The following is a 27149-nucleotide window of genomic DNA, read 5'->3' as shown; positions in this document are numbered from 1 at the left end:
TAGGAGAAAATCCAGGTTAGGGTTAGGGTTGGAGAAACGATGGCCCCAATGAACTTTCTGCGGCCTGCAATGTCATCAGGCTGGGCCCAGATGGTGAGCCGGGCAGAAAAATCCCCACCTTGTGGCATTCTGCAAAGTCGGGTACCCCCATGGCCCTTTCTCCCTAAAATTAGGGTTAGGAGAAAATCCAGGTTAGGGTTAGGGTTGGAGAAACGATGGCCCCGACGAACTTTCTGCGGCCTGCAACGTCATCAGGCTGGGCCCAGACGGTGAGCCAGGCAGAAAAATCCCCACCTTGTGGCATTCTGCAAAGTCGGGTACCACCATGGCCCTTTCTCCCTAAAATTAGGGTTAGGGGAAAATCCAGGTTAGGGTTAGAGAAACGATGGTCCCACCAAACTTTCTGCGGCCTCCAATATTATCAGGCTGGGCCCAGAAGGTGAGCCTTGCAGAAAAACTTGTCCTGAGATTTGGACAATCCATCAAACATGCAGGAATCTGATGGATATGCCTTGACTGATTTTTCAGTCAAGACTTGGTACAAGGCAACAACTATGTATTTCATTTCTGGATGCAGTCTCAGATCCTCTTTGGAATTAGACATTTCAGAACTCTTCCTGCTAGTCATGCGCCCAGTCACTTCATTACATAACTATTCTTATACCTGACTCAGATTCTTCGGTAACACATTGTTGCCTTTAATGACTCCTAACATTTACATACTAAACTGATGACCCTTGGTAGGGACACTCCATATCCATTAATATTGGTTGAGGGCAGGCAGTGTCACTTTCATGCATTCGCATGTTTGTTGCAGTTGCATCGCCCTCCTGAAAATCCTCCACTGATGCCAGGCCGTCCCTTGCTCACAAAGGTCGCCATTCACTCATTTTGAAAGGTTCTGTCCATTTGATTCCTGGTTCCATTTACACATAATCTTTCATCACTGCTAGTACTGCTAATTTCAGACTTTTTCCAGTAATTTCAGCAGCATAGGGGTTGCTGATAGCCATGTCTGCTGATGGCAGGTAATGCTTCCTTTGATGTGCATGATGCCCAAAGGGATTGCTGGGCTCCAGGAGACCTACAAAGCTGTGTGTAATTTTCTAGCCTTTGTACCCCACCCCTGAGCTCTTGGAGTGCTGCTTTATACTTAATTAAAGCTTCCCTGTTGCAAATGTAATAGCATTTACTGTAACTTGACACATTCCCCACAGTCTGTCTCCTTGGCTGATTTTTTCTGAGGTTCTTGGAAGCCAGCGCTGCAGAGGATGAATTCCTCATACATGTTGAATTGTCTCAATGCAAATTGCCCTTTCGTTGTGTACCACCCAGGAAAGAGGATCCAAACCAAACATAGCATATTACTTTGATCAAGATCTTCTAATTAGGCAAACGGTTTGTTCTTTTTACCAAGGTAATACAAAAATATCTCTCCTGATTATCCCCCCCCCCAACCTATTTGACTCTTTGAGGCTTCTTGGATGTACAGTACCTAGCAATGAAAGTCAGTTTTCCATTAATGAAGGCTATTGGGTGTATTTAAAAGGTTAATGCTGTGTGGCTAAAAAGATTTTGGATTTCAAAAATTTATTGATGATCCTGGGATTTTTCCAGTCTTGTAACTTAAGAGCTTCAGCTGTTAGAGTGTAGAAATAAATAAACCGTACATCAAATTGTGTGGCACCTATTGTAGCCTTGACTGTTGCTTGAAGAAAGCAAAGCATCTTGATGTTGTCACTGGTTCTGTGTTGACGGGCAGGAGAAATGGGGCCTCTTGTTCGAGGCCACTCCCTGACCCTCCCCTCCTCTGCCTGCTGGATTTCTCACGGTCATCTCTTTGCTTCCACAGCAGTGACTCCAGCAGCAGTTCAAGTGACGAGTCTCCAGCCCGCTCGGTTCAGTCCACGGCTGTTCCAGCACCCACCTCCCAGTTGCTTACATCTCTGGAGAAAGATGAGCCCCGCAAAAGTTTTGGGATTAAGGTTCAGAATCTTCCAGTACGCTCCACAGGTAGGATGCAGGAGGAGTCAGTGGCATCAGGTGTTCTCTGTGCAGCAGCAAAGCAAAATCTGTCGCACGTGGCTGGAAAATGGAGGCTACGCTTCAAGCGCCACTGGCTGGGGAACATAACATAGATGTTTCTGCAAACATAAAAGTGTCCGGTCGCAAATGACCAGTCCTGGATGTCACAGGCAAGGACACTTTGAGCAGAGGGGCCCCTCAGCCTTATTTCAGTCGTAGGCCTATTACGGGCCTTTTCCATTGGAAAATATTTTGAGCCCGAGGTAGACCAACTGCCTGGAATTTTTCAGCATTGCTTTAAGAGGCATACAGGTAACAACAACAAGAGCTTAAAAGAAAAGTGAATAAATCAGAAATTTGGTGGTAACACCAAACCATGGTAACAAAATGCCTTATACTAAAAAACGCCTTGTACTTGACCCAGAGGGGGGCAGCTGCGTGGTGCCACCTCGCTCAAATGCTTGCCATCCTTCCTCCAGACACCAGCCTTAAAGATGGGTTGTTCCACGAGTTCAAGAAGTACGGAAAGGTGACATCTGTGCAGATCCATGGGGCTTCTGAAGAACGATACGGGCTGGTGTTCTTCCGGCAGCAGGAGGATCAGGAGAAGGCGCTGAATGCCTCCAAAGGGAAGCTCTTCTTTGGAATGCAGATTGAAGTGACTGCTTGGATAGGGCCAGGTGAGCATCAGGGAGGTATTACCGGTGCTCACACAGCCTGGACGAAGGCAGCTACCCAGCTGGAAGAAATCCAGGTCACACTGCGGCTTTCGAGTCACCTGGGAGTAGCTCGGTTCAGCAGGAAGAAGTGTCCCGGGGAGCTCAGAGCTCGCTCGTTGCTGCTTTGCGATGTCTGAGCTGGCTCTCACCTGGGCATTACTGGCTGTTGCTTCTGGTTGACACCAGGTGCCAGGAAGCCCTGTTGAAGTGAGAGAGGCCAGCAAGACCAGCTCTGTGTGCTCTTCCGCAGTTCCTGTCCACTTCTGCTTAGTCTGTCAGAGATATTTAGGTGTTCAAGAGTGAATATTTCTAAGAATATGCCACAGAAGGTTAAATAACTATTTCTTTTATCCTCTGCCTTCAGAAACAGAAAGTGAGAATGAGTTTCGACCTTTAGATGAACGAATAGATGAATTTCATCCCAAAGCAACAAGAACTCTCTTCATTGGGAACCTGGAAAAAACCACCACATATCATGACCTTCGCAATATCTTTCAGCGTTTTGGGGGGATCGTGGTATGTGCACAGTGTGTGTGTTTGTGTGTTCAGAGAGAGAAGTCATGCCTTATCGTATGATGGAAAACACAGTTCAGTTGCCTAGATGTAAGCAGTTACAGTGCAGAATCTTAAGCTGCCTGGATCCGTTGCCCGTAGCTGGAGTGTGCCGTTCATAGGCAGGTATGAGGTAGTGGGTGGCAGCTTGGGTGAAGGAGGAGGCCTCAGGAAGAGGGGATGGCCATGGCGGGCCAGTTCTGCAGCTCTCCCTTCCTTCTCTTGGAGGCTGCCGGCAGAATTAGGAGCTTGCACAGTGAGTCCGTTTTAGTTCCTTTGTCAACTAACGAGATGGTGTTAACTCCAGTCCATCACTCCTGCAAACAGCTGTTCCAGTGGTGGAGCTAGGAGTGGTGGCTGCTTTCAGAGGAGAGCAGTGGCCTCCCAGGGGGTGCTTTCGGCTCCCAGGCTGCAGAGGTCCAGAGAACTTGCCCCTGACTTGCAGGAAGCCGGGCCTTCTTGAAGCGCCTCACCTGAAACCCGCTTGGCCAGGCTGCCCCTGCAGTGCCGGTCACTCCCCTGTCCCTCAGCCCAAGCTGTTCTCCTTCCCCAACAGGACATCGACATTAAGAAGGTGAACGGGGTCCCTCAATACGCATTCCTGCAGTACTGTGATATCGCAAGTGTGTGTAAAGCGATCAAGAAGATGGACGGGGAGTATCTTGGAAATAATCGACTCAAGGTAAACTATTTGTTCTCCTAGACGTGTGGCGTATGCAGGTTAAAGTGTTGCTTCCAGAGATGCCAAATTATTCTTACTCATTTGCGTGGTAGCTAGAGAATAAGAGATCCTGCATTTTTCCTGGGGTTTTCCTGTTTTCTTGCACTGCAAAATGGATTTTTCCTGGTTTTTCCAGGCCCTCTGGAAAAGGACAGACTGGATTGGTAAAGCAGCTGGCAGCTTTGGCATAGAGTTTGAGTAATGGACCGTGTGCCATTAGCTGTTTTCTCTTGGGCTCACCCTGCCTGCCCTGCATGGACTAGGCTTGCCCCGGGGATGGTCTGTGGAGATGCCCACAAGGATGGTTTAAGCTTGTGGCGGATTAGTTTCTCATATCTGCCCTAGGTCTCTTAACTCTGAGTCAGGCCTACTCTTGTTTCAAATGAACTTAACAGTGAATTCTTTGACTGACGGGAAGTGTTGACTGTTTGTGTCCTAGCTGGGCTTTGGGAAGAGTATGCCTACCAACTGTGTGTGGTTGGACGGTCTTTCGACAAATGTCACAGATCAGTATTTAACTCGACATTTCTGCCGCTACGGTCCAGTGGTAAAGGTAAGTGGGAAGCCTGTTGCAGTGGAGGCGGCTTTCCTTTCTGTCCCTCCCTCCCTCCCTCCCTCCCTCCGCCCGTCCGTTCATCCTGCCTCTTTCCTTGGTGAACCTGTTTTCCTCGAAAGCAAACCTGTAGTGATGTAGGCAGCTTCTAATTTGTTCTGGTTTTCTTTCTTTTTTAATGTTACAGGTGGTGTTTGACCGCTTGAAGGGCATGGCCCTTGTTCTTTACAATGAAATTGAATATGCACAGGCTGCTGTGAAAGAGACCAAGGGGAGGAAAATCGGTGGGAATAAGATCAAGGTCTGCAAAATTTAACATCTTCAAGGGGTTTGGGTTTGTGTTTTTGAGGCCGGTGGGGTGCGGGGTGTGGCATGGCTGAGGCCCCCCTGCCCGGGCGTCCGGGGAGCTGCTGTCCAGCACACCCGGAGGGCACCAGGCTGGGGAAAGCTGTGCAAGGAAAGCGTGGAGCCTCCTGCACACTCTTCCTCTTGGTGCCTGCCCTCTTCTCAGAAGCCCACGGGTGGCCCTGAATGTCAGTGTGGCGGCTCTGCCTGAACCTTCCCCATAGCGGGCCCTTTGTGCTCTGAATATTAAGCAGGCACCTGAATAGCCACTAGCCCAGCCATGAGGGGAGGACTTAGCAATCTGGGGAGTCTGTTTTCTCAGAGATCGGACAGTGTCCTTTTAAGTAAGGTTCCTGCGGGAAAGGTTCCGCAGCTTGGGAGTGCTCCTCGACCCGGAGCTGTCCTCGGAAGCTCAGGTGACTGCAGTGGCGAGGAGCACTTTCCTTCAGCTTTGGCTGATCCGTCAGCTGCGTCCCTACCTGGAGGATGATTGCCTAGCGACAGTGACGCACCCATTGGTTACTTCCTGGTTGGATTTCTGCAACACGCTCTACGTGGGGCTGCCCTTGAAGACAGTCCAGATACTTCAGATGGTGCAAAACAGAGCAGCCAGGTTGCTGACGGGGCCTGGGCGTTATTCTCACATAACCCCAGTCCTCTACCAGCTTCACTGGCCTCCCATCGAAGTCCGGGCTCAAGTCAAGGTGCTGGTCATCACCTACAAAGCCCTTAACGGCTTGGGACCTGGATACTTGAAGGAACGCCTGCTTCCATATTTGCCCTCCTGCCCCTTGAGATCGGCAGCAGAGGCCCTCCTCCGGGAGCCCTCTGTGAAAGACATCAGGAGGCAAAGTACCCGGAGGAGGGCTTTCTTTGCGGTGGCGCCCCATCTATGGAATGCGCTCCCCGAAGAGGTCTGCCTGGCACCGTTGTTATTTGTTTTTCGGCACCAGACTAAGACCTTTTTATTTAAACAATATTTTAATGACGTTTAATATTACTATAGGTTTTAATTTGCAGCCGGAATGAATCAGGTTTTTAATTTGTACAATCTGTATTTTTTTGTATTATATTTGTTTATTTATGTAAGCCATCCTGAGGCGTTAAGCGATGGGACGGCATACAAAAATTCTAAATAAATAAAAATGACTCTGATTTCAGTAGCTACACACACATGTGCCTCCAGCAAAGGCTGGCCGTCCTTTTGACCAAAGATAAATGGGCAACTCGCTACTGTTTTAACAGTTGGTAGGTTGCCACTAATGGCATTTGGATGCAGTAGTGAAAGGGAGCCTTGCTGTTCAGAGGCTGCGACCAGGGGAGCCTGGCTGGACGCCCTTGCAGCTGCAGCACTGGACTGGCTGAGCCCCCCGTCTGAGTCTGTGGGGTGACAGTCAGATGCTCCTTCCCCTCCCTTGAGCTCTCGGAGCCCCACGTTGCATTGCACCCCAGGGAGCCTCTATCCTCATGCCACGGTTTGGTGGAAGGCAGACGCTTAGGGCACCACAGACTCTTCTTCCCCAAGCTTTAGGCGCAGATGTTAACGCGCTTTCAGAAGTAGACAGTTCCAAGAATAATGTGTCGAAATCCTTCCTTTCTCAGGTGGATTTTGCAAACCGTGAGAGCCAGCTGGCATTCTATCACTCTATGGACAAAACGGGCCAGGATATTAGAGACTTCTACGAGATGCTTGCAGAAAGAAGGCGAGTGCTTCTGGCACCTTCGTGCTGCTTTTAGTTTGAGGCATAGTCATGCACGTGCCTGCTTTTGTCTCTGTCTTTTTGTGCAAAAGGTTTTACTTTGCTGCAGGTTTAGTATGCTCATTTTTAGTGAGAGCGTTTGTATATGATGCATTTTAGCGAGAAAGTCAGCTTGTACATTTCATAATCAATAAAATGAAATAAAATAGGGTTGTAGTTGGAAGGATAAGATTGGGAGGAGGCAGAGAAGGAAATATAGAAGCCACTTTGAGTTCCTTGAAAGGAAAAAGAAAAGAAAAAAAACCCCAGGAATATCAGTAACTAAAGGAGTCATTAAGTGGGTGGCTTCATACTTTCCGGCTCGTATCAGTTTCTCTGTCGGTAACATTTGGAGGGCAGGTGGCACAAGGGCACCAAATTGGCAGCTGCTTCCCTCAGGAATTAATTTCCACATCATGAAATACAATATAATTTGATGCTGTTAAGAGAAGAGTAACTTTTAAGCAGCCCTTCCCTTCCTAGGCAGCTAAATGTTGGTTGCTTGTTACCAACTATAACTTCCTAATTCCAGGATTGCCTGTAAAAATTGCCAGCTTGGCCTTTGGCCTTTCTGAATTGCTTCCTGCCCCACTTGTCAAAGCAGGTGATCATTCTGTTGTTGGCAGTTTATTTCCCAGTTAAAAAAAATACATATTTGCATAATGTTCCTCCAGAGCCAAGAGTCTGGTTTTTGGCAGGCAAGGACAGCTTCCTCCCAGACATGAACTGGTTCCTAGTTCCCTGTTTCTGTGTGGCTTGTCTTGGGAAACTTTTTGCTTCAGCCACTGGGCAGTTTAGAAATGTGCTCAACTATTGTTAGTGGTCTCACTGAAAGTTTATTTCAGCAGTGAAATTGGCTGGTCATTGCACCCAACAAGGGCAACTCAGATAATCCATGGACTGGGAAAAGACACTAACTTTCTGGTGCCCTTGTCTTTGGCAGAGATGAAAGGCGAGGTTCTTATGACTATGCTGCTGATCGTACGTACTATGAGGCAGTTCGAACCCCAGGGACGTACCCTGAAGATCCTCGGAGAGAGTATCCAGCCCGCGGCAGGGAGTTTTATGCAGATTGGGATCCTTACCAAGGAGACTATTACGATCCGCGATATTACGATGATCCCCGGGAATACAGAGACTACAGGGGAGACCCTTACGAGCAAGACATAAGGGAGTACAGCTACAGGCAACGGGAGCGGGAGCGCTTTGAGTCCGACCGGGACCGCGATCATGAAAGGAGGCCCATTGAGAGGAGCCAGAGTCCAGCTCATTCGCGGCGACCACCAAGTCCTGGGGCATCCCCATCGCAGTCGGAGAGGCTGCAGAGTGATTCTGAGCGGAGGATCTACAGCCGGTCTTCTGAGCGGAGCGGCAGCTGCAGCTCGATTTCTCCGCCACGTTACGACAAGGTGGACAAAGCCCGCCTCGAGCGATATGCAAAAAATGAGAAACCCGAGAAAGAGCGTGCTTTTGAGCAGGAGAGGCCCGACAAAGAGAAGCGCCTGCTGAGAAAAGAGAAGCCTGAAAAACTTGAAAAGGATAAGGTGGAGAAGCAGAAGCGCAAGGCAAAGATCCATTCTCCCAGCTCACAGTCTTCTGAAACAGACCAAGAAAACGAAAGAGACCCCAGTCCTGAGAAAGCGAAAGGCAGTGCGAAGCCCAGTCGGGAGAGAGCGGACAAGGACGGGCCCGCTAAGAACCGCCTTGAGCTCATGCCGTGCGTGGTGTTGACACGAGTGAAGGAAAAGGAAGGGAAGGTGATTGACCCCCCTGCCATGGAGAAATCAAGGGGAAAACAGGATCCGGACACCATCCTTAAGTCTCCTTTGCTTGAACAAAAAATGCAGACCTCTCAGATGGATCAGGCCAAACCTGATCAGCTAAAGCTTGAACCCATCAGAACTAAAGTGTCAAAAGAGAAGGTACTTGCCAGTCATATTGAAGTAGTCGATAAGGATGGAAAACCAAAACCCAAGAAGCACCTGAAGGCAGAGCAGTCTGGTGACGTGGCAAATCCGGTAGATCTAGAAAAACTAGAGGCCCGCAAAAGACGCTTTGCCGATGCAAACCTAAAGCCAGACAAGCAAAAACTGGAAATAAAACGGAGCAGTCAAGAGGACGAGGAAGCACGTGTAGTCCTGAAAAAGCAGAGCGATGCGATGGGGGACTCTGAAAGAAAGCCAGTGAGGAAGGAGGCGCTTAAAAGGGACTCTAAGAAAATTAAGGCGGAGAGACTTAGTTCTGCTGCCAGCCCCAAAGAGGCACAAGAACCTTCCAGCATCTCTGCCAGCACTGGCTTGCGGCCCAGCCTGGAGCTGCAGGCTAGGCTGGGGGAACCAGCGGATGAGTCAGTGGAGGTCCCCGAGATCCCCTCCAGGAAGGTCAGTTCCATGAAGCAGCAGCACAAGCCCACACTGCTGTTGGAGGATCCAGGAGCAGAGAGGGAGGACATGTGGAAGCCCGACTGCAGCCTTCCCAAGGAGACATCCGACCACAAAGGTGCTCCAGATAAGCCCTTGTCATCGGATATCGAGGAGAAAATACCCATTGACATTGACCACACACAAAGTTACCGCAAGCAGATGGAGCTCAGTCGCAGATTGAAGCAGCAAATGGAAATGGAGATTGCAAAGCACGAGAAGTTTGGCAGCCCAAAAAAAGACCTGGATGAATATGAGAGGCGTAGTCTGGTGCATGAGGTGGGGAAGCCTCCACAAGATGTGACGGATGACTCCCCTCCGAGTAAGCGGAAGAAGTCCTCTGACGCTTTTGACTTTGAAATTAGCACCAAGAGAGAGAGAAATTACCGGAGCTCTCGCCAAGTGAGCGAGGATTCCGAGCGCGCGGCCTGCTCCCCCGGCCTCAGGCCCTTCCCTTTCCACGAGGAGTACGAACTGCTGGATTCTCCAAGGCTGATGCCTCTGAAGGAGACCAAAGAATCCCCGAAAACAGATGAAAAGGGCCCACCCTATTCCAACATGACCGTAAGGGAAGATGCTTTGAAATTCAACCCCTATGACTCCAGTCGGAGAGAGCAGATTGTGGAAATGGCTAAGATAAAGCTGCCTGCCCTGAGTTCCGAGGAGGAATCAAGCCGGTGGGAATCCCAGGCAAAGCACGAGCCAGGCCGGGCAGATATTAGCTTTCCAAGCAGCGTTGTCAAGAGAGACAGCATCCGGAAGCGGTCAGTGCGCGATCTGGAGCCCGGGGAGGTGCCCTCAGACTCAGATGACGATGGTGACAGTAAGCCCCATTCTCCAAAAACATCTTCCTTTCTGGAGAGCCCCAGGTTGTCTTTTTTATTAAGGGACAGAGAAGAGAAACTACGTGAGAGAGAAGAAAGGCTGCCAACCTCCTTAGAAAGGAACAAATTTTATTCCTTTGCACTGGACAAGACAATCACCCCTGACACAAAGGCCTTGCTTGAGAGAGCCAAGTCTCTCTCCTCGTCCAGAGAAGAGAACTGGTCCTTCCTTGACTGGGACTCACGATTTGCCAGCTTTAGAAACAACAAAGACAAAGAAAAGGTGGACTCTGCTCCGAGGCCTATTCCATCGTGGTATATGAAAAAGAAGAAGATCCGGACAGATTCGGAGGGAAAACTGGACGACAAGAAGGAGGACCACAAGGAGGAGGAGCAGGAGAGGCAGGAGCTCTTTGCCTCGCGCTTTTTACACAGCTCGATCTTCGAGCAGGACTCGAAACGCTTGCAGCACTTAGAAAGGAAAGACGAGGACCTCGATTTCCTTTCCGGCCGGCTGTATGGCAGGCAGACGTCTCTGGATGGAACCAACAGCATAGCAGACTTCGTGTCGGAGCCCGTGGTTCTCTTCCACAGCAGATTCGTTGAGCTCACGCGAATGCAGCAGAAAGAGAAGGAAAAGGACCAGAAGCCCAAAGAAGCCGAAAAGCAGGAAGACAAGGAGAATCGGCCCAGGACACCAGAGACGGTGCCTGACAGTAAGGATCCCGAGCACAAAGCGTTGCTGGTAGTCGGCTCATCGGCAGCTGCTGTGGCCACACAAGAGCCAGTGCCCGCCATCCCGGAGAAGTTCGTGAATGAGAAGCTGCCGGCCGATGTGGCCTCTTCCTCAAGAGAGGAAAAGCCTCCGGAATCTGTCCCTGTAGCTGAGGAGCCGAAGCCTCTTCCAGAATTCCCTGCTCCCATGAAAACCGAACCACCCGAGCGTCCCGAAACAGCCCCAACAGTGGATGGCAGCAGGGACCTTTCTCTCTCCACTGTAAGCCCCGAGGAAGGCGCCGTATCCCTGGAGCACCCTTTGTATTTGGATACAAAGCCACCAACACCTGGCTCTTCGTTTTCCCAAGCTGATAGCACAGATCCAGAACCCGAAATAGTCCCGCCACTTCCCAAATTGGTCACGAAGACTGAGGAGCTGCCCGAGCTTAAAGAAGAAAACGTTTCGCTGGCCATCAACTTGGAGCCTAGTACAGGTCAGAAAGCAGAAGCTGCTGTTGAGCTCCTTCCCTCTGTTTCCGATACAGAGATGGAAGCCGAACCCCCTGTTGTTATAAAAGACAGGAAATCATACAAGAGCAAGCGTGCCAAGACTCCAGTTCAGCCCTCTGTTGCAAATGTTGCGGAGAAACCCGCCACGAGGAAGAGTGAAAGGATTGACCGTGAAAAACTTAGGCGGTCGGGCTCTCCTCGCGGGGAAGCCCTGAAACTTCTAGAGCTGAAGGTGGAAACAGAGAAGGGTTCACGAAACGCTGCTAAATCCCCAAGTGCCGCAGTAGAGCCAGAAAACCCAGAGCCAAGCTTGCTGGTAGGACGAACGAGGCGCAGAAATGTCAGGTCCGTTTATGCCACCACAGGCGACCATGACGGCCCGGCGCCCATTAAAGACTCGGTTGAGGTGACCAGGTGCACCCGGAAAAGGGTTGAACGAGACCCTCCAGACATCACAGCCCTTCCTACTCCTCCAAGAAGAGGTAGACCTCCCAAGACACGTCGCAAAGCTGAGGAGGAAGCCTCTCCCGTGAAGGCCGAGCCAGCGCAGCAGGAAGCAGAAGACACGGAAGCAAAAGAGGGCATGGACATCCCTAAACCTGTGGAGGGATGGCGATCGCCCAGGTCGCAGAAGCTGATGCCCAGCCACGCTCCAGCTGCCGGCTGCCAGCAAGCCAAGAAGGGGAAGAACGAGTCCAAGCCAGAGATACCGGCGGAGCCTGAGGAGCCACCAGAGCCGGCTGGCCCAGGGATGACCGCTGGCGAAGGCAGCAGCAAGCCCAAGGCAGACAGGGAGATGCTGCCCGGTGAGCCGAAGCGAGACAGGAAAGATGCCACTGAGGCGGACAAAGGCATGCCTGAGCCCTGCCCAGTCGAGATTATAGAAAGAAAGCCTGTGCCGGAGAAAGCGGCCAAGTCCAAAAGGGGAAGATCCAGGAGCGTCAAGGCTGCAGACAAAGCATCGCTGATGAAGAGCCTGAAAAGCGTTGAAATCCGCCTCAGCGTGGATGAAGTCAAAGGAGCGCTCCGGCCCAGCGAGGAGGAGCTGGACCCTGGGCCGACTTCGTTGTCGCCCACGGGCAAGAGCCCCCCACAAGAAGACAAGCTGCCCCCGCACTTCATGAAGACTGAGGCTGAAGACCCCTTCCGGGACATGGAGAACGAGCTGTCATGCGATGCCAGCCAGTCGCCCGAAGCGGACCAGCTGGCCAAGCAGATCGAGCTGGAGCAGGCCGTGCAGAATATTGCGAAGCTGACCGAGGGCCCCACCATCGCGGCCTTCAAGGAGCAGGCGGCGGAGGCAGCGGAGGTTCGCCAGGAGGAGGACGGAGACAAGCCTGCCCACCAGGCCAGCGAGACGGAGCTGGCCGCCGCCATTGGATCCATCATAAATGACATTTCTGGAGAGGCGGAAAGTTTTCCGGCTGCCCCCACGTATCCCGCCGAAGCAGACTCTGGCCTGCCCCCTGAGCCGCTGGTGCTGCCATCCACACGAGAGGAAATGGAGCCCGAGACCGACCAGGCCGTCAGCAACATCCTGGAATCAGACGTGGCCTCGGCTGAGTCCTCGGGACCACCCGTTCCTGGGTCTGCCCCAGAGGCAGAAAGCAAGGAGACAGATGTGAGCTTCAGTGAATCTTCCAATTCAGCACAGGAGGCAGAAACTGCGCAGGAGGCAGAGGTGTCTCGGAAAGAACGGGGCCGGCAGAAGCTCTCCCGGCTCAGGCGTAAGCGGAGCGTGAGCAAGAAAGGGGATGTTGCAGAACAAAAGGCTGCCGAAACCGAGAGAATACAGAGCAAATCTCTCGTCTCCAGTGAGATGAAAGGAAAGCCTGAAGGAGCTTCAAAAGCAGACAGCGAGGAGACGTTCCCTTCTCCTGCAGCCTCCCAGTCAGGCGTGCCCGATGCAAGCAGGACGTCGGCCCTGGGCGCGACTTCTCGTGAGACGATTGCGGAGAGCAGCCCTGTGCCCAAAGCTCCCGACGTGCCAGACCCGCCCTCTCCGTCCCTTCCTGCCGACGACATGGGCCCAGGCGGGGGCTTCAAGCCCCGTCCAGGGACAGAGGGTGCTCCCAGAACGCCCCCAAGTGCCCCCAGCACCCCTCTGCCAGCCCTCCTGCCCGCCTCGCTGCCGGTGAAGCTCCCCCCCACTGTCGTCGTCCCGCTGCACTCCAGCACGACAAAGGTGGCCGAGTGGATGGCGAAGCACGAGGAGGCCCGGGCCCGCTCCACGCCTCCGCCGGCTCTTCCTCCTGACACGAAAGCCTCGGACATTGACAGCAATTCCAGCACCTTGCGCAAGATACTGATGGAGCCCAAGTATGTGTCTGCCACCAGCGTGACCTCGACACACGTCACCACAGCGATCGCGGAGCCCGTGAGCGCCGCCCGGGTGGAAGAGGCCCCTCCTCATCCTCCCGCCGAGGCGGTGCAGCCAGGGGCTGAGGAGAAGCCCGCAGTCCCCGCCACGAACGCCCTGGAGCTGCCGGTTGCAGAGGCCCCTGTGTTCACCGAGAAGGAGAAGGTGGTCACCGTCATCGCCCCCAAGGCCACCTCCGTGATCAGCCGGATGCCGCACAGCGTCGAGCTGGACGACGCCCCGCGGATCACGTTGCTCAAGCAGGTGCCGCAGCCCCGGACGTGCCTGGCCAGCGCCCACTCGCCCAAGTACCAGCAGCAGCGGCCCAGCACCAACGACAGCAGCCGCTTCCACCCCGGCTCCATGTCGGTGATCGAGGATCGGCCGGTGGAAGCGGGCTCCAGCCCGGGCCTGCGCGTGAACACCTCGGAGGGCGTCGTCCTCCTGAGCTATTCGGGGCAGAAGACGGAAGGCTCTCAGCGGATCAGTGCCAAGATCAGCCAGATCCCCCCAGCCAGCGCCGTCGACATCGAGTTCCAACAGTCTGTGTCCAAGTCCCAAATCAAGCCGGAGCCCCTCGGCCCCTCCCAGCCAGTCCCCAAGGGCGCTCAGGTGCCGGTGGGGTATGGGGGCGTGTCTGCCCCCTCGCTGGTGCTGGGGGCGCAGCAGTACAGCCCCTCGCCCGGGCTCTCCTCCCTGAAGCAAGAGCGCAGCAGTCTGGAGAAGTCGGAGCCGGTGCACCTCCCGGTCCAGGCGCCCACTTCTCAGTCTGGGCCGGTCAAAGTGCTCTCCCAGGCCGCCAACACTCCATCCATCCTCGTGCACAACCAGCTGGTGCTGCCTCAGGCCATTGCCTCCTCCGCCAACAAAAAGCTCCCGGAGTCTGCAGCCCTGAAAGGGGAGGGGAAGCCCCTGCAGCCATCCAGCCTGAGCCCCGGCGTGGGCCCGCCTCACCCTTCGCTGTCCGGCAAGGTGCACCTGGAGGCCAACCACGTGAGTGCGGGGCCTGTGGCCCCCGCAGACCGGGCCGTGTCCCACCTGGGGGTCACGAAGCAGGAGCCCCTCTCTCCACGGACAAGCGGACACTCCCCGTCTCCCTTCCCGAGGGCGTGCCACCCGGGTGGCCCCTCCTCTCCGGCGCTGGCGGGGAACAACGCCATGCTCGGCATCCAGGGCTCGCCCTGCCCGGGGATCCCCGTGCCGCAGTACATCTCCAGCGTGCACCCGGAGCAGTCGGTGATCATGCCCCCGCACAGCGTCACCCAGACCGTCTCGCTGGGGCACCTCTCCCAAGGGGAGGTCCGGAGGAACACCCCGCCACTGCCGGGCATGCCGTACGCCATCCGCCCGGAGGCGCTCCACTCCCCGAGGGCAGCGCTGCAGCCGCAGCGGTCGAGCACGCCTCAGCCGGCCCCCGTCCGGGAGATGGTCTTGCCGGCCCTCTCCTCGGAGGAGGAGGTGCACTGGCACCACCCGGCGTGCCGCGGCTCGGCCCCGGTCCAGTCCGACGTGCTGGTCATGCAGCCCGACTTCCGTGTGCACCCGGCGGGCCTCCGCCTGGACCAGTACAGCGTGCCCCGGGACGTCCGCGTGATGATGCACCCACACATGGCGGCCGTGGGCGGGGAGCACCACCCCGAGAGCCGGCAGACCCGCACCCCGGAAGGGCGGTCCGTCAAGACGCCGCCCGCCACCAAGGCGCTCCCCGCGGGCAAGGAGCCGGCCAAGGCCCCCGAGGCCAAGATGGCGCACTCGCCCCACAGCGAGCCCCGGCTCCTCAGCGGCCAGCTCCCGGGGCTGCCCCTGACGCCTCCCGTCGTGCACGGGGTGCAGATCATGCATCCGGCCGGGGGCTCCTTCCACGACTACCGGGCCGTCTACAGCGACATGCGGAGCTTCCACCCGGCCGCCCAGCTCAGTCACCCCCCGTTCGCCGGCGCCTCGCCCATCGGGCTGCCTTCCCGGAGCATGACCCCCTCTCAGGTGAGCCCCAGAGCCATGCTTCCCGTGCTGCCCAAGAAGGGCGGCCTGCACACAGTCACGCACCCCACGCCCTGCCCTGGTTGGCAGCAGCACCTCCTGGGTTGGGGGCGGGAGCCTTCCCACCCCCAAAAGCCACCTGCAGAGAAAATGAGTGGGAAGGGCCCTCTGGGGAAGCGGAGCAGCGAGCGCTGCCCGCAGCACAAACAGGCTTGCTCGGCTGGTGCCCCCATGATCTGCGTTTCTTGCTGCAGGATGGGCCTTTTGGGGGAAGGAGGTGGGGCTGGGACCCAGGAGACCTGGGGCGGAGCCCCCTCTCGGCCATGGAGCCAGCTGCGGGCTCAGGGCCAGGCACAGACTCTCAGCCCCAAGGCTGACTCGGGGTGCTGGTTGTGGGATAAGGTTGCGAGGAGGAGGTCAGCCAGCTTGAGGCCTTGTTTTTTTAAGGAAGAGGCGGGGAGATTCAGGGGGCATGAGCGAAGGGGGCGCGGGCACTTGACAGCCTCCCCGGGGAGCGCTCTGGGAGGCTTCTGCATCGGCCAGGGTTTCTGGCTCTCCGCAGCCAAGCAGCCACAAAAGGCTGCCCCGTCCTGAAGCCCGTTATGGCCCCAAAGATGCGGGGGGCCCAGGAGCGGGTTTTCCGGAAGGCGGCAGGTTCTGCTGGGCTGTGCAGGATGAGGCAGGGACGCCCAGCTCCGAGCTGCTTGATGCTGAGTTCATGCCTACCTCCCATCTCCTGCTTCCTCAGGGTCTCCCAGAAGGGGAACATTCGCACCCCAGCCAGCCGGCGCACAGCAAGACCCCCCAAATCTCCCAGGAGCCCAAGGGGGCGCAGGCCGCAGGGCCGGACCCGACCCACCACCCGGCCGTTGGCCGGCACGTTCCGCAGATCGACTCGCACTTGCACCTTCAGCGCAGCCAGGCAGACACGGGCCAGACCTCGTACCCGTCACCCGTCGCCGTCTCGACCAAGCAGGAGCTCCCGTCCCCGCACCAAGGCCAAGTGCCGAAGCAGGCCCTGTTCATCCCGACCACCTCGGGCCCCAGCGCTCCCCCGGGCTTGTCCCTCTCGCGGCCCGAGCCGCAGTCGGTGCTCAAGCAGGACGCCGCCACACACCCCGTCTCCCAGCGGCCCGTGGACATGGTCCAGCTCCTGACGGTGAGCGTGCCTCGGGGCCTCTCGCGGCTGGGCTGGGCTGGGCGGTTGCTACCCGGGCCATTGCGCAGCAGCCACTCTGCTGGCTGGGTCCCTGCAGCCCCCTCCCTCCTGCACCGTTTTGGCAGGGAGCAGCTTCAGGGGCCTGCCTAGTCCTGGGGGAGCAGGTTTCGAGCAGCCACGAGCCGAGTTCCCTGCGGCCGGAGTGCAGGAAGCAAGCGGCGCACTGCAGTGGGGGCCAGTCCGCCCGGCCGAGGCCCTGCTCCCCGCTGACGCGTCCCTCTCGTGCACTTGCAGAAGTACCCCATCGTGTGGCAGGGGCTCCTGGCGCTGAAGAACGACACCGCGGCCGTCCAGCTGCACTTCGTCTCAGGCAACAATGTCTTGGCCCACCGCTCCCTGCCGGCCCCCGAGGGGGGGCCCCCCCTGCGGATCGCCCAGCGCATGCGCCTGGAGATGTCGCAGCTGGAGGGGGTGGCCCGCAGAATGATGGTGAGTGGCGGCAGGGGGATCCGCCTGGGTGGGGTGGGCCTGTTCCGGGCCTTGGAGACGGACTCCCCACCCCGGGAATTGCCGGCGGCAGCCGAAGGCCACGGGCAGGGAAGGGGCCCGGCCTCAGGGGTGCCCATGGTCCCTCTTGCAGGTGGAGAGTGACTACTGCCTCTTGCTGGCCTTGCCGTGCGGCCGAGACCAAGAGGACGTGGTGAGCCAGACCGAGTCCCTCAAGGCGGCGTTCATCAGCTACCTGCAGGCGAAGCAAGCTGCCGGCATCATCAACGTGCCCAACCCTGGCTCCAATCAGGTACCGGCCGCGGTGGGCGGGGAGGGCTCTGCGGCCTGGTGAGGAGCCGCGGCCCCTGTGGGCCCGTCCTCGTCCTGCGAAAGGGGCAGCGGCGCCCACGCGTGTCCCTCAGCCAGCCCGGCGTCTGCCGGGCTGGGCCCCTCTGCTCGCTTTCTGTGAGAAGGTCGAGGGAACGGTCCCGCGTTGCCGCGTTTTGGGGGCGTGTGGCTGGCTTGCACAGGCCTCGCTTAATGTGGGGGAAGGTCTCCCAGGGCCTCCTGCCAGCAGCTTCTGGACAGCAAGTGCAATGGGAGAGGCTCTGGGCAAATGCGGAGGCTGCCCTGCGTGGCGCTGAGGAGCATTTACCGCGAGCAGGTCAAGTGTGCCTTGTGGCCTGCAAATCGAGGCGGGGGGCACGGATGGGGTGTGGCCTCGCTTCCCCTGGCCTCCCCTTCAGGCCTGTGTGCTTACGGGCCCCTCTCGGTCCCTCCTCCCCAGCCCGCTTACGTCCTGCAGATCTTCCCGCCCTGCGAGTTCTCCGAGAGCCACCTCTCGCGCCTCGCCCCGGACCTCCTCGCCAGCATCTCCAACATCTCGCCTCACCTGATGATTGTCATTGCGTCTGTCTGAGCGGCTGAGTGGACACGGACTCCTTTCTCCGAGGCCCTGCAGCGGAAACGGAGCGAGCGCGGACGCGGGTGCCGGGCCGCCCTTGCCCACCGAGCCTCTCGCCGGGGAGCAGCCCCGCTGCCCCGCTTGTTTACATGTGGCTTCAGTGAAGACGGCCACCCGAGGCACTCGACTGGGCAGACTGGTTTTGGTGCCTCCTGTGGGCGGGGGGGGGTGGGATTAAAGGAAGGCTATTTTTTTAATTTACAAAATAACTTAAAAAAACAAAAAGAAGGAACCAGAACTGCCTTTGCACTAAATTAGTGACTTTGGACCTTTGCACAGTTGAAGATTTGTTGTGGTGTTCCGGATGGACGTCTCGATACACACACGTGAACTTGCGCTGTGAACTGTGACTCGCAGGCCCTGGGAACTGTGCTCCGGCCTGCAGGTCAAGGAGCATCTCGCGCTGTCCCCAGTCGACTCTCCTGGATCCCACCCAGCCCGTCTTGCTGCTTCCTCCATGCTGCAGTTGCCTCTTCCTCCTCCATCTGGGATGTACAGTTTACACTGAAACAAAGCAAAACACGAAAGGGAGAGCTACTTTTCTTTCCTGGTGGGTTATGCAGGACTCCGTGGGTGTGTGTATATAGAAATATATATATATATCATATATATATATATATATCATATATATATATATATAACTGACTTCAAAAAAAATCTGATTCCCACAACATACTTTTTTTTTAATCTGTGCCAAAAAATGTGTTTTCAGAGAAAATCTTATTTTCATACTCAGACTTTGTATTTGTCACTCATTTGTAAGTGCGCTTCATTTAGACATGAACACCCCTCCCCCCTCCTGCTCCCTCCTCCTCCTCCTCCTCCTCAACATGTGGAAGTGTTATACACTTGTGCAGGCCTTTTATCTCCCCTCCCCTGCCTTGTCGTCCTGGTCCTCCTCCTAACACTTAATTTATGGAACTGTTTTCTCAGCGCAGTTTTGTTTGTGTGTCCATTGGATTACAGACTTTATTAAAAAATACAAAACAGTTCTGCGTTGCCTGTGTTGCTTGCAGGAAGGGGCGGCAGAGCGGGGTTCCGCAAGGGCGACAGTCACCCAGTCCCGAACAGGGGTGCAGAATGACTGACTGACTGACTGACTGACTGACTGTCTGTCTGTCTGTCTGTCTGTCTGTCTGGGCCAGCCCTGCAAAATCACACTCATATGCCCAGAACTGCTTTCATGGTATCAACACTACTTTGACCTCGACGCAGATACTGGAAAATAACCGGTTTTATTTCTTCTACATATTAACACAGTTGTAGATTCTCTCAAATACAGAAATAATTTGTTTTACATCAACACAACAGCACGGTGTTGCGTGTCCTTTAGAGAGCAGTTTGGGGCGGGGGCATATGGCCCTGAGGCCTTGGGTTCCTGGCAGCCGCCTCCACAGTCCAGGGTGGCCCCTTTCACTCCGCTGCAGCCGGTGGCGCCTCTGCCAGGGCTGGTGGCGCCTCTGCCCCGTCGCGGGCCCGGAAGAGCAGCTCACCGGACGGGATGACCTGCTCGGCCTGCCAGGCAGCGGTGTGGCCGTACTGCTGGTAGAAGTCCGTGTCGGCCTGAAACATGACCAGGGCTTGCGCCGTGTGGATGCGGACGTGCTGGGCCAGACTGTTGGCATCCAGGAACTTCTCTCCACAGGAGTCGCAGGCGTACAGGATTTGGGTGTTGGGGTCTGTAAAGAAAGCTGCAGTGAGAAGGTAGGACAGGCGCCCCGTGGCAGCTGGGCCGGGGCTCATGGCCACAACGGACTGGCTGCTCTGGCAGAACTGCTCATCCAGACTGTTGAGAAAGCCTCTGAGGAAGCAAGGCCTCCTCAGGACAAGCTTTCCTTGGATTTTTTACCGAAGGCTGGTTAGTCATCTCCACCCCCATTTGCAGAGCAAGGCTGGCTGTGGGGAAACAAAGCTGGGTCCTTCAACTCAAGTGACATGGCCAGTGCCTGAACCGGGTCGGGTTCCAGGAGTGGAGGGAGCTGCCACGAGGGGTTCTTTAGCGATGCCTTTTCCAAGCTGCTGCAGGCCAGCGGTGGAGGGAATGGCATCCCGGACGCCTTTGTAGGGCATCGGGTTGGAAAAGGCTGGGGCAGAAACTCGGCCGCTTTGCATCAAGCACAAGCGTGCAGTTCCTTGAACCCGGAAGGCCAGAGTCGCTCTTTGGGGCAGAGCAGAATGGCGCGCTCTCGGGGCCAGCTCTATTTGGCCTCCCCAGATCGCCCGGGAAGCCCAGACCAGGGCCCGCAGGCCGAGGAAAGGAAGCGCCCGGGGCCACCGCGCGAGGACTCACCCGCCTCCTGCACCTGCTTCACAGCCTTCGTGATCTCGGCCTTCAGGGCCTCCGTCTCATCAGCTGTGACAGGAGCTGCGACAGGAACAACTGGGCAGAGAAGACCAGGAGTCACTGGAGGGTGCGCTGCCCCCACGGATGCCTCTCCAGCCCTGCCACTCTTCCGGGGGGGGGGGGCAGCAGGGAGCCACCCTCTGGCCACGACTGCACACACACACACACACACACACACAAGGACGGGCCTTGGCCATGCGAGGAACAAAGAGGGACAGACCACCCCCCCCAACAACACACAGAAATGTCATTCAGTCCCACTCCAGTTTGCAGGAGTTTCTCAGGGCTGCTCCATCTCCCAACGGTATCGCTAGCAGAAGTCCTGAATCGGCCTGGAAATGGAGCACTCCATGAATGCTCAGAGTTATCAGGCCGAGGCGCCACTGGGAGCACCAGCCCTCCAGCAGACACGGGAGGGGAGGGGAGGGGAGGGGAGGGGAGGCGCTTGGGCCGCCCTCTCCTTGCCCACTGGGCCAGCTGAGGGGACCCCCACCTGTCAACTGGGTGACTGCCGTGGCGGCCAGTGCCTCCGTGGCCAGCGTCACCATCTCTTCGGAGGCCACCGTCACGATGTTGAGCTCGTCTGCCTCCCCGGGCTCCAACAGCTTCATCCCGGCCTTGCCCTGGTGGACCGTCTTGACGTGGGAGCGCAGGTTGTCCACGCGGTTGAAGCCGCGGCCGCACTTGTCGCAGAGGAAGGGCTTCTCGCCTGGGCAGGGGCAGGGGGCTGCCGGCGTGAGCCCGGGCCAGCGGCAGCTCCAGGGGCCAAGGCGGGCTCACCGCCCCCCCCCACCTGGCCCAGGGAGGGGCACGCAGCTCACCTGTGTGGATGATGATGTGCTTGGAGAGGTCGCCGACATTCACAAAGGCCTTGTTGCACACGCTGCACTTGTGCGGCCGGATGTTGTCGTGGTGGCGGATGTGGTTGGCCAGCTGGCTGGACTGGACGAACCTGGGGAGGGAGGCGGGGGGAAGTGGTGCCATGGGGCGGGCGCAACGGCAGCCTCTCTGAGCACCTGCGTTCTCCCCACTGCATTCTCTCCCCACGAGGCAGGTGGCCGAAGCGGGGGGCAGCAAGGAGCCCCGAGAATGCGGTGGGCTTCGTGGCCGAGGCGGGGACTGGCACCCGTGCCGAGGCGAGGCAGGGCTTGGGGCTGTGTCTCCGAGGCAGGACATGACGCTCGCCGCGCCCTCCCTGCCCTGGTGCGCGGCCTCGCGTCACTGAATCGTGCCACTTGCCACTGCTGCGCGGCCACGGCACGGCAGTGCTCGCCCCCTCCCCATCCCCGGCCACCGGGACAGGGATGCCCAGGAGGGCACCGTGCCTGGCCTGCTGCGCTCACATCTCGAAGGAAGCCCGTTGCAGCCCACGTGCCCTGCAAGGAGGGCGGAGGCGGGGGGGGGGCCGTGGGGCACACGGGCGACTGAATGCCCCATCCAGTCCTCCGGCACAAGCCCCCGCGCCGCAGCCAGGGGCCGAGGGGCTCACCTCTTCCCACAGCGCTCGCAGACATAGGGCTTCTCCCCCGTGTGCTGGCGCACGTGGGCGATCAGGGAGCTGGCCTGGGTGAAGGCCTTCCCACAGATCAGGCACTGGCACGGCTTCTCACCTGGGGGGAAAGGCAGGCAGAGATGGCAGTGGCCAGCAGGGCCCCCCGCGCCCCCACCCTCCGCGGCGGCCCCCCCCCGGCTCACCCGTGTGGATACGGATGTGGCGCTGCAGCGCCCCGGGGTCGGCAAACTGCCGCTGGCAGTACACACAGATGTATGGCTTCTCCCCGCTGTGGATCCGGAGGTGTCTCTTTAAGTTGCCTGCGGAGAAGGAAGGGGCCTGAGAGCCGCTTGGCTGGGGCGGCGGGCCGGGGGCTGGGACTGTGGCAAGGGCTCCTGGGGGCGCGCGGAGCGCAGCCTCGCGGCCTGCTTTTCCAGCTGCTTCCGGCCCCATTTTTCCAGCTGCGTTTTTATGGCTGGTTTTTCTCGATTTTATCCAGTGAGCCTAAACCTTCCAGCGGGGTGCGTGTGGTCTTAATTTGGTTTGAACGGCCGAGAGCTTCCACGCTCGGGTGGGGCGGGTGGGGGCCGGGGCCGGGGCCACGCCGGCAAGGCCCTACCTGAGGTGGTGAACTGCTTCCCGCACTCCCGGCACTTCAGCGGCCCGTCCGTGATGTGGATCTTCAGGTGAGCCTTGAGGTTCCCAACCTGCCGGCAGGCCGGGAGACCGGTGAACGCGAGGCCACGCCCCACGCCGCCGCCCCCCCACGCCGGCCCGGAGGGGCCCTCACCTGGTTGAACTTCTTCTCGCAGTGGGGGCACTTGTGCTCCTTGTTGGTGTCGTGCGTCTCGAGGTGGCGCATCTTGGAGGTCGGGTCCGAGAAGGAGCGGCCGCAGTACTCGCACTGGTAGGGCTTCTCGCCGCTGTGCACCAGCTGGTGCCGCTTCAGGTTGCCTGAGGTGGTGAAGAGCTTGCCGCAGTCCTCGCAGCGGTACTTGGCCTCCCCCGTGTGCCGCTTCTTGTGCAGGTTCAGCAGGCTGATGAGGCGGTAGCTCTTCCCGCATTCCTCACAGCTGTACGGCTTGAGGGGGCTGCAGGAAAAGCCAGAGGCCGGGAGCCTCGCGCACGAGCCGGCCCTGCCCGGCAAGCCCCCTCTGCCAACGCCCCGCCGGACTCCCCGCCTGCCGCTCGCTCGACGGCCACCGGTTCTGAAGAAGCTAAGTGGGCGAGCTCAGTGACCGAGCCGTGCGTGCGCTTGCAGATCACAGAGGCAACTCGGGCTCCCCCTCCCTGCACGCCACTTTCCCAGGAGCTGCAGCTGCAACGGTGCAGCTGCGTGTGGGGTCCGGACCACCCGCAAGGCCCTCTGCTTCCCCGGCACGAAGACGGCGAGGCCACTGAATGGGCAAACGTGCTGGACCTCGCTCCATTCGCACAGCCCCCAGAACGCAAGTCGCGCTTGCTGCACGGCTCAGACCATCCGGGCCGAGGACGCGCCGTCGCTTCACACACGCCATGCCGAGGCGGCGCACCTGCAGGAGGACGGCGCTCCAGGGGGCAAAGGCCACCCTCTCAAAGGTGCGGCCCCCTTCCCCTCCCGCGCAGCCTCGCCGGCCCCCCTGGGCCAGCCCCCCACCGCCCCGCACCTGTGCGTCTTCTCGTGGGCCTTGCAGGCTGCCGGGTCGGAGAAGGCCTTGCTGCACTCGCGGCAGGAGAAGGGCTTCTCCCCGGTGTGGATGCGCATGTGTCGCTTAAAGTTGCCTGTGTGCGTGAACTCCTTGCCGCAGTCCTGCACATGCAGACAGAGAGGGGCAGATGGCCCGGGAGCCGACTGGGGGGCTGCTGGAGCCCCCCGAGGCCGCTGCAGCCCCGGCCAGCCCGTGAGCAGTGTGGCCAGAGCCAGGCTCCCTGGCGCCGAGGTTGCGGGGCAGGAGGGCACGGAGGCGACCCCTGCAGCCACCAGAAGGGCTTCCCGCCCTCCTCCGCTGCCCTCTGCGCCACTTTCAGCACTGGCTGCACTGGCTGGCACCTACAGGGTCCTCTGGGCCGCGGATGACACGGTCCGGAGGCAGCCGGGCTTTCTGCGGGGGCCGCGCGGCCCCGTCTCGCTTACCTGACCCAGCTGAGCAGGTGCATCACTCGTGCGGCCCCCCACCCTGGACCCTCCCAGAGCGCCAGCCTGTGACCCCAACATCCCCAGGCCTGCTGACCGGGAGGGACAGAGCTTCAGCCGAGAACTTTCCCCAGACGGGCAGCTGGGGGGCCGGTCGGCCCACACGCTCCCACCCGGCTCACCACAGCCCCGCCATCCCCTCCTGCCCCGCGTGAGGGGCGCCCGAGTGCGCAAGCACAACGCAGACGCCGCTCACCTCACACTTGTGCGTGACTGAGCCGTAGGTCTTGGACTCCGTCCGGTCGCTGTACGTCCCCGAGCGCAGCAGCCGGGCCTCGCCCGCCGTCTCCGCCCCAGAGTCCGTGCCCCCCGACTCGGTCTCCTCGGGAGCATCGCCGTTCTCCAGCCGGGCCTGTCGGGCCTCGGGGGGCTTGGCGGACGCCTCGGTCTCAGACGGGGGGTCCTCCTCCTCCCTCACTCTGCCCTCCAGCTCCACCTCCATCTCGGCAGGGAGCTTCAGCCCCGGAGCTTCAGACTCTTGCCGGCCGGAAGGAGGAGAAGTGCAGAGAGCCGGGATTTAATGCCAGCGGACTCTGGAAGAGACCCGTGGGCAACCTGCCTGGGGCTCAGCATCGCCCGCCTCTGGCACTGCTCCGGGGCCACGGCCAGGTGACGCAGCAGCAAAGGGGGCGGGATGCCGGGAGGAGTGCCACGCAGGGCGAGCCTCACCTTCCGCAGCACCCCCCACGGGGAAGCGGGCAGGGGCTGGAGCAGGGCCGCTGGGAACTGGGGAGGGGGCTTCTGGCTGCGAGGTCTCCGGCACGCTGGAGGCATCCTCTTCCTGAGCCTCATCAGCCCCTGAAAGGAGGAGAAGCAGCCACAGATCCACCGGTCAAGGCGGGAGGAAAGCAGCCGAGCACGGAGTGGGCCAGGCTGGGGTAGAGAACGCACAGGAAGCGGCCTGGGGAGGAGGGAGCCCGGTGGAGGCAGGGGCCAGAGGGTGCTGCAGGAGGAAGCTGGGCCCGGGACCCAGCAAGGGGCCTTCTCCCCAGTTTCCACAGAGATGGCATGCCTGTGACGCAGCTGGGACTGCCCCTCCCCGGCTGGAAGCCCGGATCCCGCTGGATGGACGGTACCGCACCTGGCCTCTTGCAGGGCTCCAGGCCCTCGGCTGCCTCCTTCCGGGGCAGCGGCGCCACGACCTCTGGGGCCTCCATCCTCACTGCCTCTTGCAGTCTAGCGGGGGGGCCCTGCGGCGCCTTGTCCTGTTCCTGTTCCTGCTTCTGCTCCTGCTCCCCAAGGGCGGCCCCCTCTTCTTTACACCTGCCAACTGTCTTCTCCTGCCCTGGAAAAGACAGAGGGCCACACGAGGCATGACATGCAGGCCCCTCGGCTCGGCTGGCCCCATCCCAGAGAGCCCAACCCTCCTGTTGTGCCACACACAGAGAGCCCACTCTGGCCGCACAAGCCCTGGGCACGAAGGCAGCACCATACCATCTGCCGCCGGGGCCGCTGCCGAGCACATCGCGCTGGTCTCCGCCGGGGCTGCGAGTGCCTGCAGCGTGCGACACGCGCCGACGACTTCCTGTATCTGGAGGAAGCCGGCCACAGCCAGCACGTCCTCCACGTTCTCGGGGCTCAGGTTCAGCTTGGCTGTGTACATGAAGTCCAGCACCTGCTCCAGACCTGTGCCAAGCACGGAGGTGGTTATGGCAAGGAATGGCCTGCCGGCTGGGCGATGCCCCCGCCAGCCCCGTGTGCCCCAGAGCCCCCTCTGGCCCGAAGGCGGCTGCCACTTCAGAGGCACCCCAGCAGGCAGCAGGCGGGCAGAGCTGAGCAGTGGTCCAAGGCGGCCGGCCCGTGACAGCTGCATGGGATTCCTGCCAGGAGCTGGAGAAGCAGGGAGCGGGAGCCTGCTCTTGGCCCCCAGCACCTGCGCTGTGCCTGCCCACCTGCCGCGTTGCTGATGTCCAGGTGCACCACGTCCTTCTGGTCCACGAAAAGCATCCGGAAGTACTCGCTGCAGGCCGCCAGCACTGCCTTGTGCGCCTTGAAGTCAATGCCGTCCACCACAAAGGTGCAGTCACACAGGAGGCCGAGCTGCCGCTGCTGGTTCAGCTGCTCCAGGACCTGCTTGCTGTGCTGCGGGAAGTCCATGGCTGAGGGAGAGAAAGCCCCTTAGAAAGCCCCTCAGCGAGCCCCGTGCAGCCCCTGCCGGCGCTTCCCGGGGCCCACGGTGTGCCCAGCCAAGCCTTCCACGAGGGCTGCTCTCAGCTGAGCACCTTATGCCAAAATGTTCCCAGCTTTGCCATGACATGAGCCCTAAGAAATTCAAGGTCCACACAAAAGCTCCTGCCGAAACAGGCACGTCTACTTTAAAGGGTGGCCGGGCGCTTTGGGTGCTGTTCCTTCAATAGACTGACGAAGCCCCTGCCGGAAGGGGCAGCAAAGATTTTCACACAGGCTAACATCTGTTTGAACTGCCCTGAGACACTCCAGGAAAGTGGATTTCCTTCTGCCACAGAGTAACACAAATATTTACTTATTTATATCTCACCTTTTTTCCTTTTAAGGGACTCAGGGCAGCACGTGCATCTCCCCGCTCCCTCTCAACATTATTTTCGCAAGGGCAACAGCCCTACGAGGCGGGTCGGGCTGAGGGCCCGCGATCGGCCGGAGTCACCCAGTGGGCGCCAGGGCCGAGAGGGGCTGGAAGCTGCATCTCTCCCAGGGGCAGGGGTGGCGGACCCCGCTTCGGTGCGCACCGGGTTCGCCGGCTGCCCGGCAGCACGGATCAGCTCTGCCAGCCCACCGGGCGAGCCCCTCTGCGGGCAGGAGGCGGCAGCCCCGGCGGCGTCCCTCAGGGCCCGGCCCGCAAGCGCCGCCCGCCGGGCTTCCACGCACAGCCTCCCGGCCAGCCGCCCCTCCGGCCGCCCACGTGGCCTCCGGTGACAGGTCGCCCCGGGACTGCCCCTTCCCCCCGGGCCGCCCCTCCCGCCGCGGCTCGGGCCCCTCCGCTTCCGCCCCGGGGCTGCCCCCCGCCCGGGCCCCGCGCCCCCGGCCCTGCCCCGGCCAGCGAGTCCCCCGCCGCCCGCCGCCCATGCCTGCCCGGCCGGCGGGCGGC

General features: G+C 59.0%; 2 protein-coding genes across 4 annotated transcripts in view; one reads left to right on the top strand and one right to left on the bottom strand.

Annotated features, from left to right (window-relative positions):
* SPEN (spen family transcriptional repressor) overlaps positions 1 to 19065 on the top strand; it is a 54529-nt gene extending 35464 nt beyond the window's left edge. For both annotated transcript variants that reach the window (XM_044421220.1, XM_044421221.1), the window contains 12 exons: positions 1853 to 2013; positions 2505 to 2705; positions 3109 to 3260; positions 3853 to 3978; positions 4457 to 4570; positions 4758 to 4871; positions 6518 to 6618; positions 7598 to 15467; positions 16213 to 16623; positions 16918 to 17112; positions 17264 to 17422; positions 17900 to 19065. In XM_044421220.1, coding sequence (XP_044277155.1) covers positions 1853 to 2013; positions 2505 to 2705; positions 3109 to 3260; positions 3853 to 3978; positions 4457 to 4570; positions 4758 to 4871; positions 6518 to 6618; positions 7598 to 15467; positions 16213 to 16623; positions 16918 to 17112; positions 17264 to 17422; positions 17900 to 18031 — 9736 coding nt within the window. In that variant the 3' untranslated portion in view covers positions 18032 to 19065. The remainder of the gene's footprint in view (positions 1 to 1852; positions 2014 to 2504; positions 2706 to 3108; positions 3261 to 3852; positions 3979 to 4456; positions 4571 to 4757; positions 4872 to 6517; positions 6619 to 7597; positions 15468 to 16212; positions 16624 to 16917; positions 17113 to 17263; positions 17423 to 17899) is intronic.
* A 229-nt stretch (positions 19066 to 19294) lies between these two features.
* ZBTB17 (zinc finger and BTB domain containing 17) overlaps positions 19295 to 27149 on the bottom strand; it is an 8157-nt gene continuing 302 nt past the window's right edge. The window contains exons 2-15 of one of the 2 annotated variants that reach the window (XM_044421222.1): positions 25978 to 26184; positions 25520 to 25711; positions 25167 to 25370; positions 24755 to 24883; positions 24282 to 24562; positions 23559 to 23701; positions 22703 to 23003; positions 22532 to 22619; positions 22116 to 22232; positions 21910 to 22030; positions 21242 to 21372; positions 20914 to 21129; positions 20367 to 20456; positions 19295 to 19755 (exon numbers count right to left, since the gene is read on the bottom strand). In XM_044421222.1, the coding sequence (XP_044277157.1) occupies positions 19490 to 19755; positions 20367 to 20456; positions 20914 to 21129; positions 21242 to 21372; positions 21910 to 22030; positions 22116 to 22232; positions 22532 to 22619; positions 22703 to 23003; positions 23559 to 23701; positions 24282 to 24562; positions 24755 to 24883; positions 25167 to 25370; positions 25520 to 25711; positions 25978 to 26184 (2486 nt within the window). In that variant the 3' untranslated portion in view covers positions 19295 to 19489. The other variant, XM_044421223.1, reaches the window with a different exon arrangement.

This window comes from Varanus komodoensis, unplaced genomic scaffold (assembly GCF_004798865.1).
Source record: "Varanus komodoensis strain SLA01 unplaced genomic scaffold, ASM479886v1 scaffold116, whole genome shotgun sequence".
Taxonomy (NCBI): Eukaryota; Metazoa; Chordata; class Lepidosauria; order Squamata; family Varanidae; genus Varanus; species Varanus komodoensis.
This window is presented reverse-complemented; position numbering and strand designations above follow the sequence as displayed.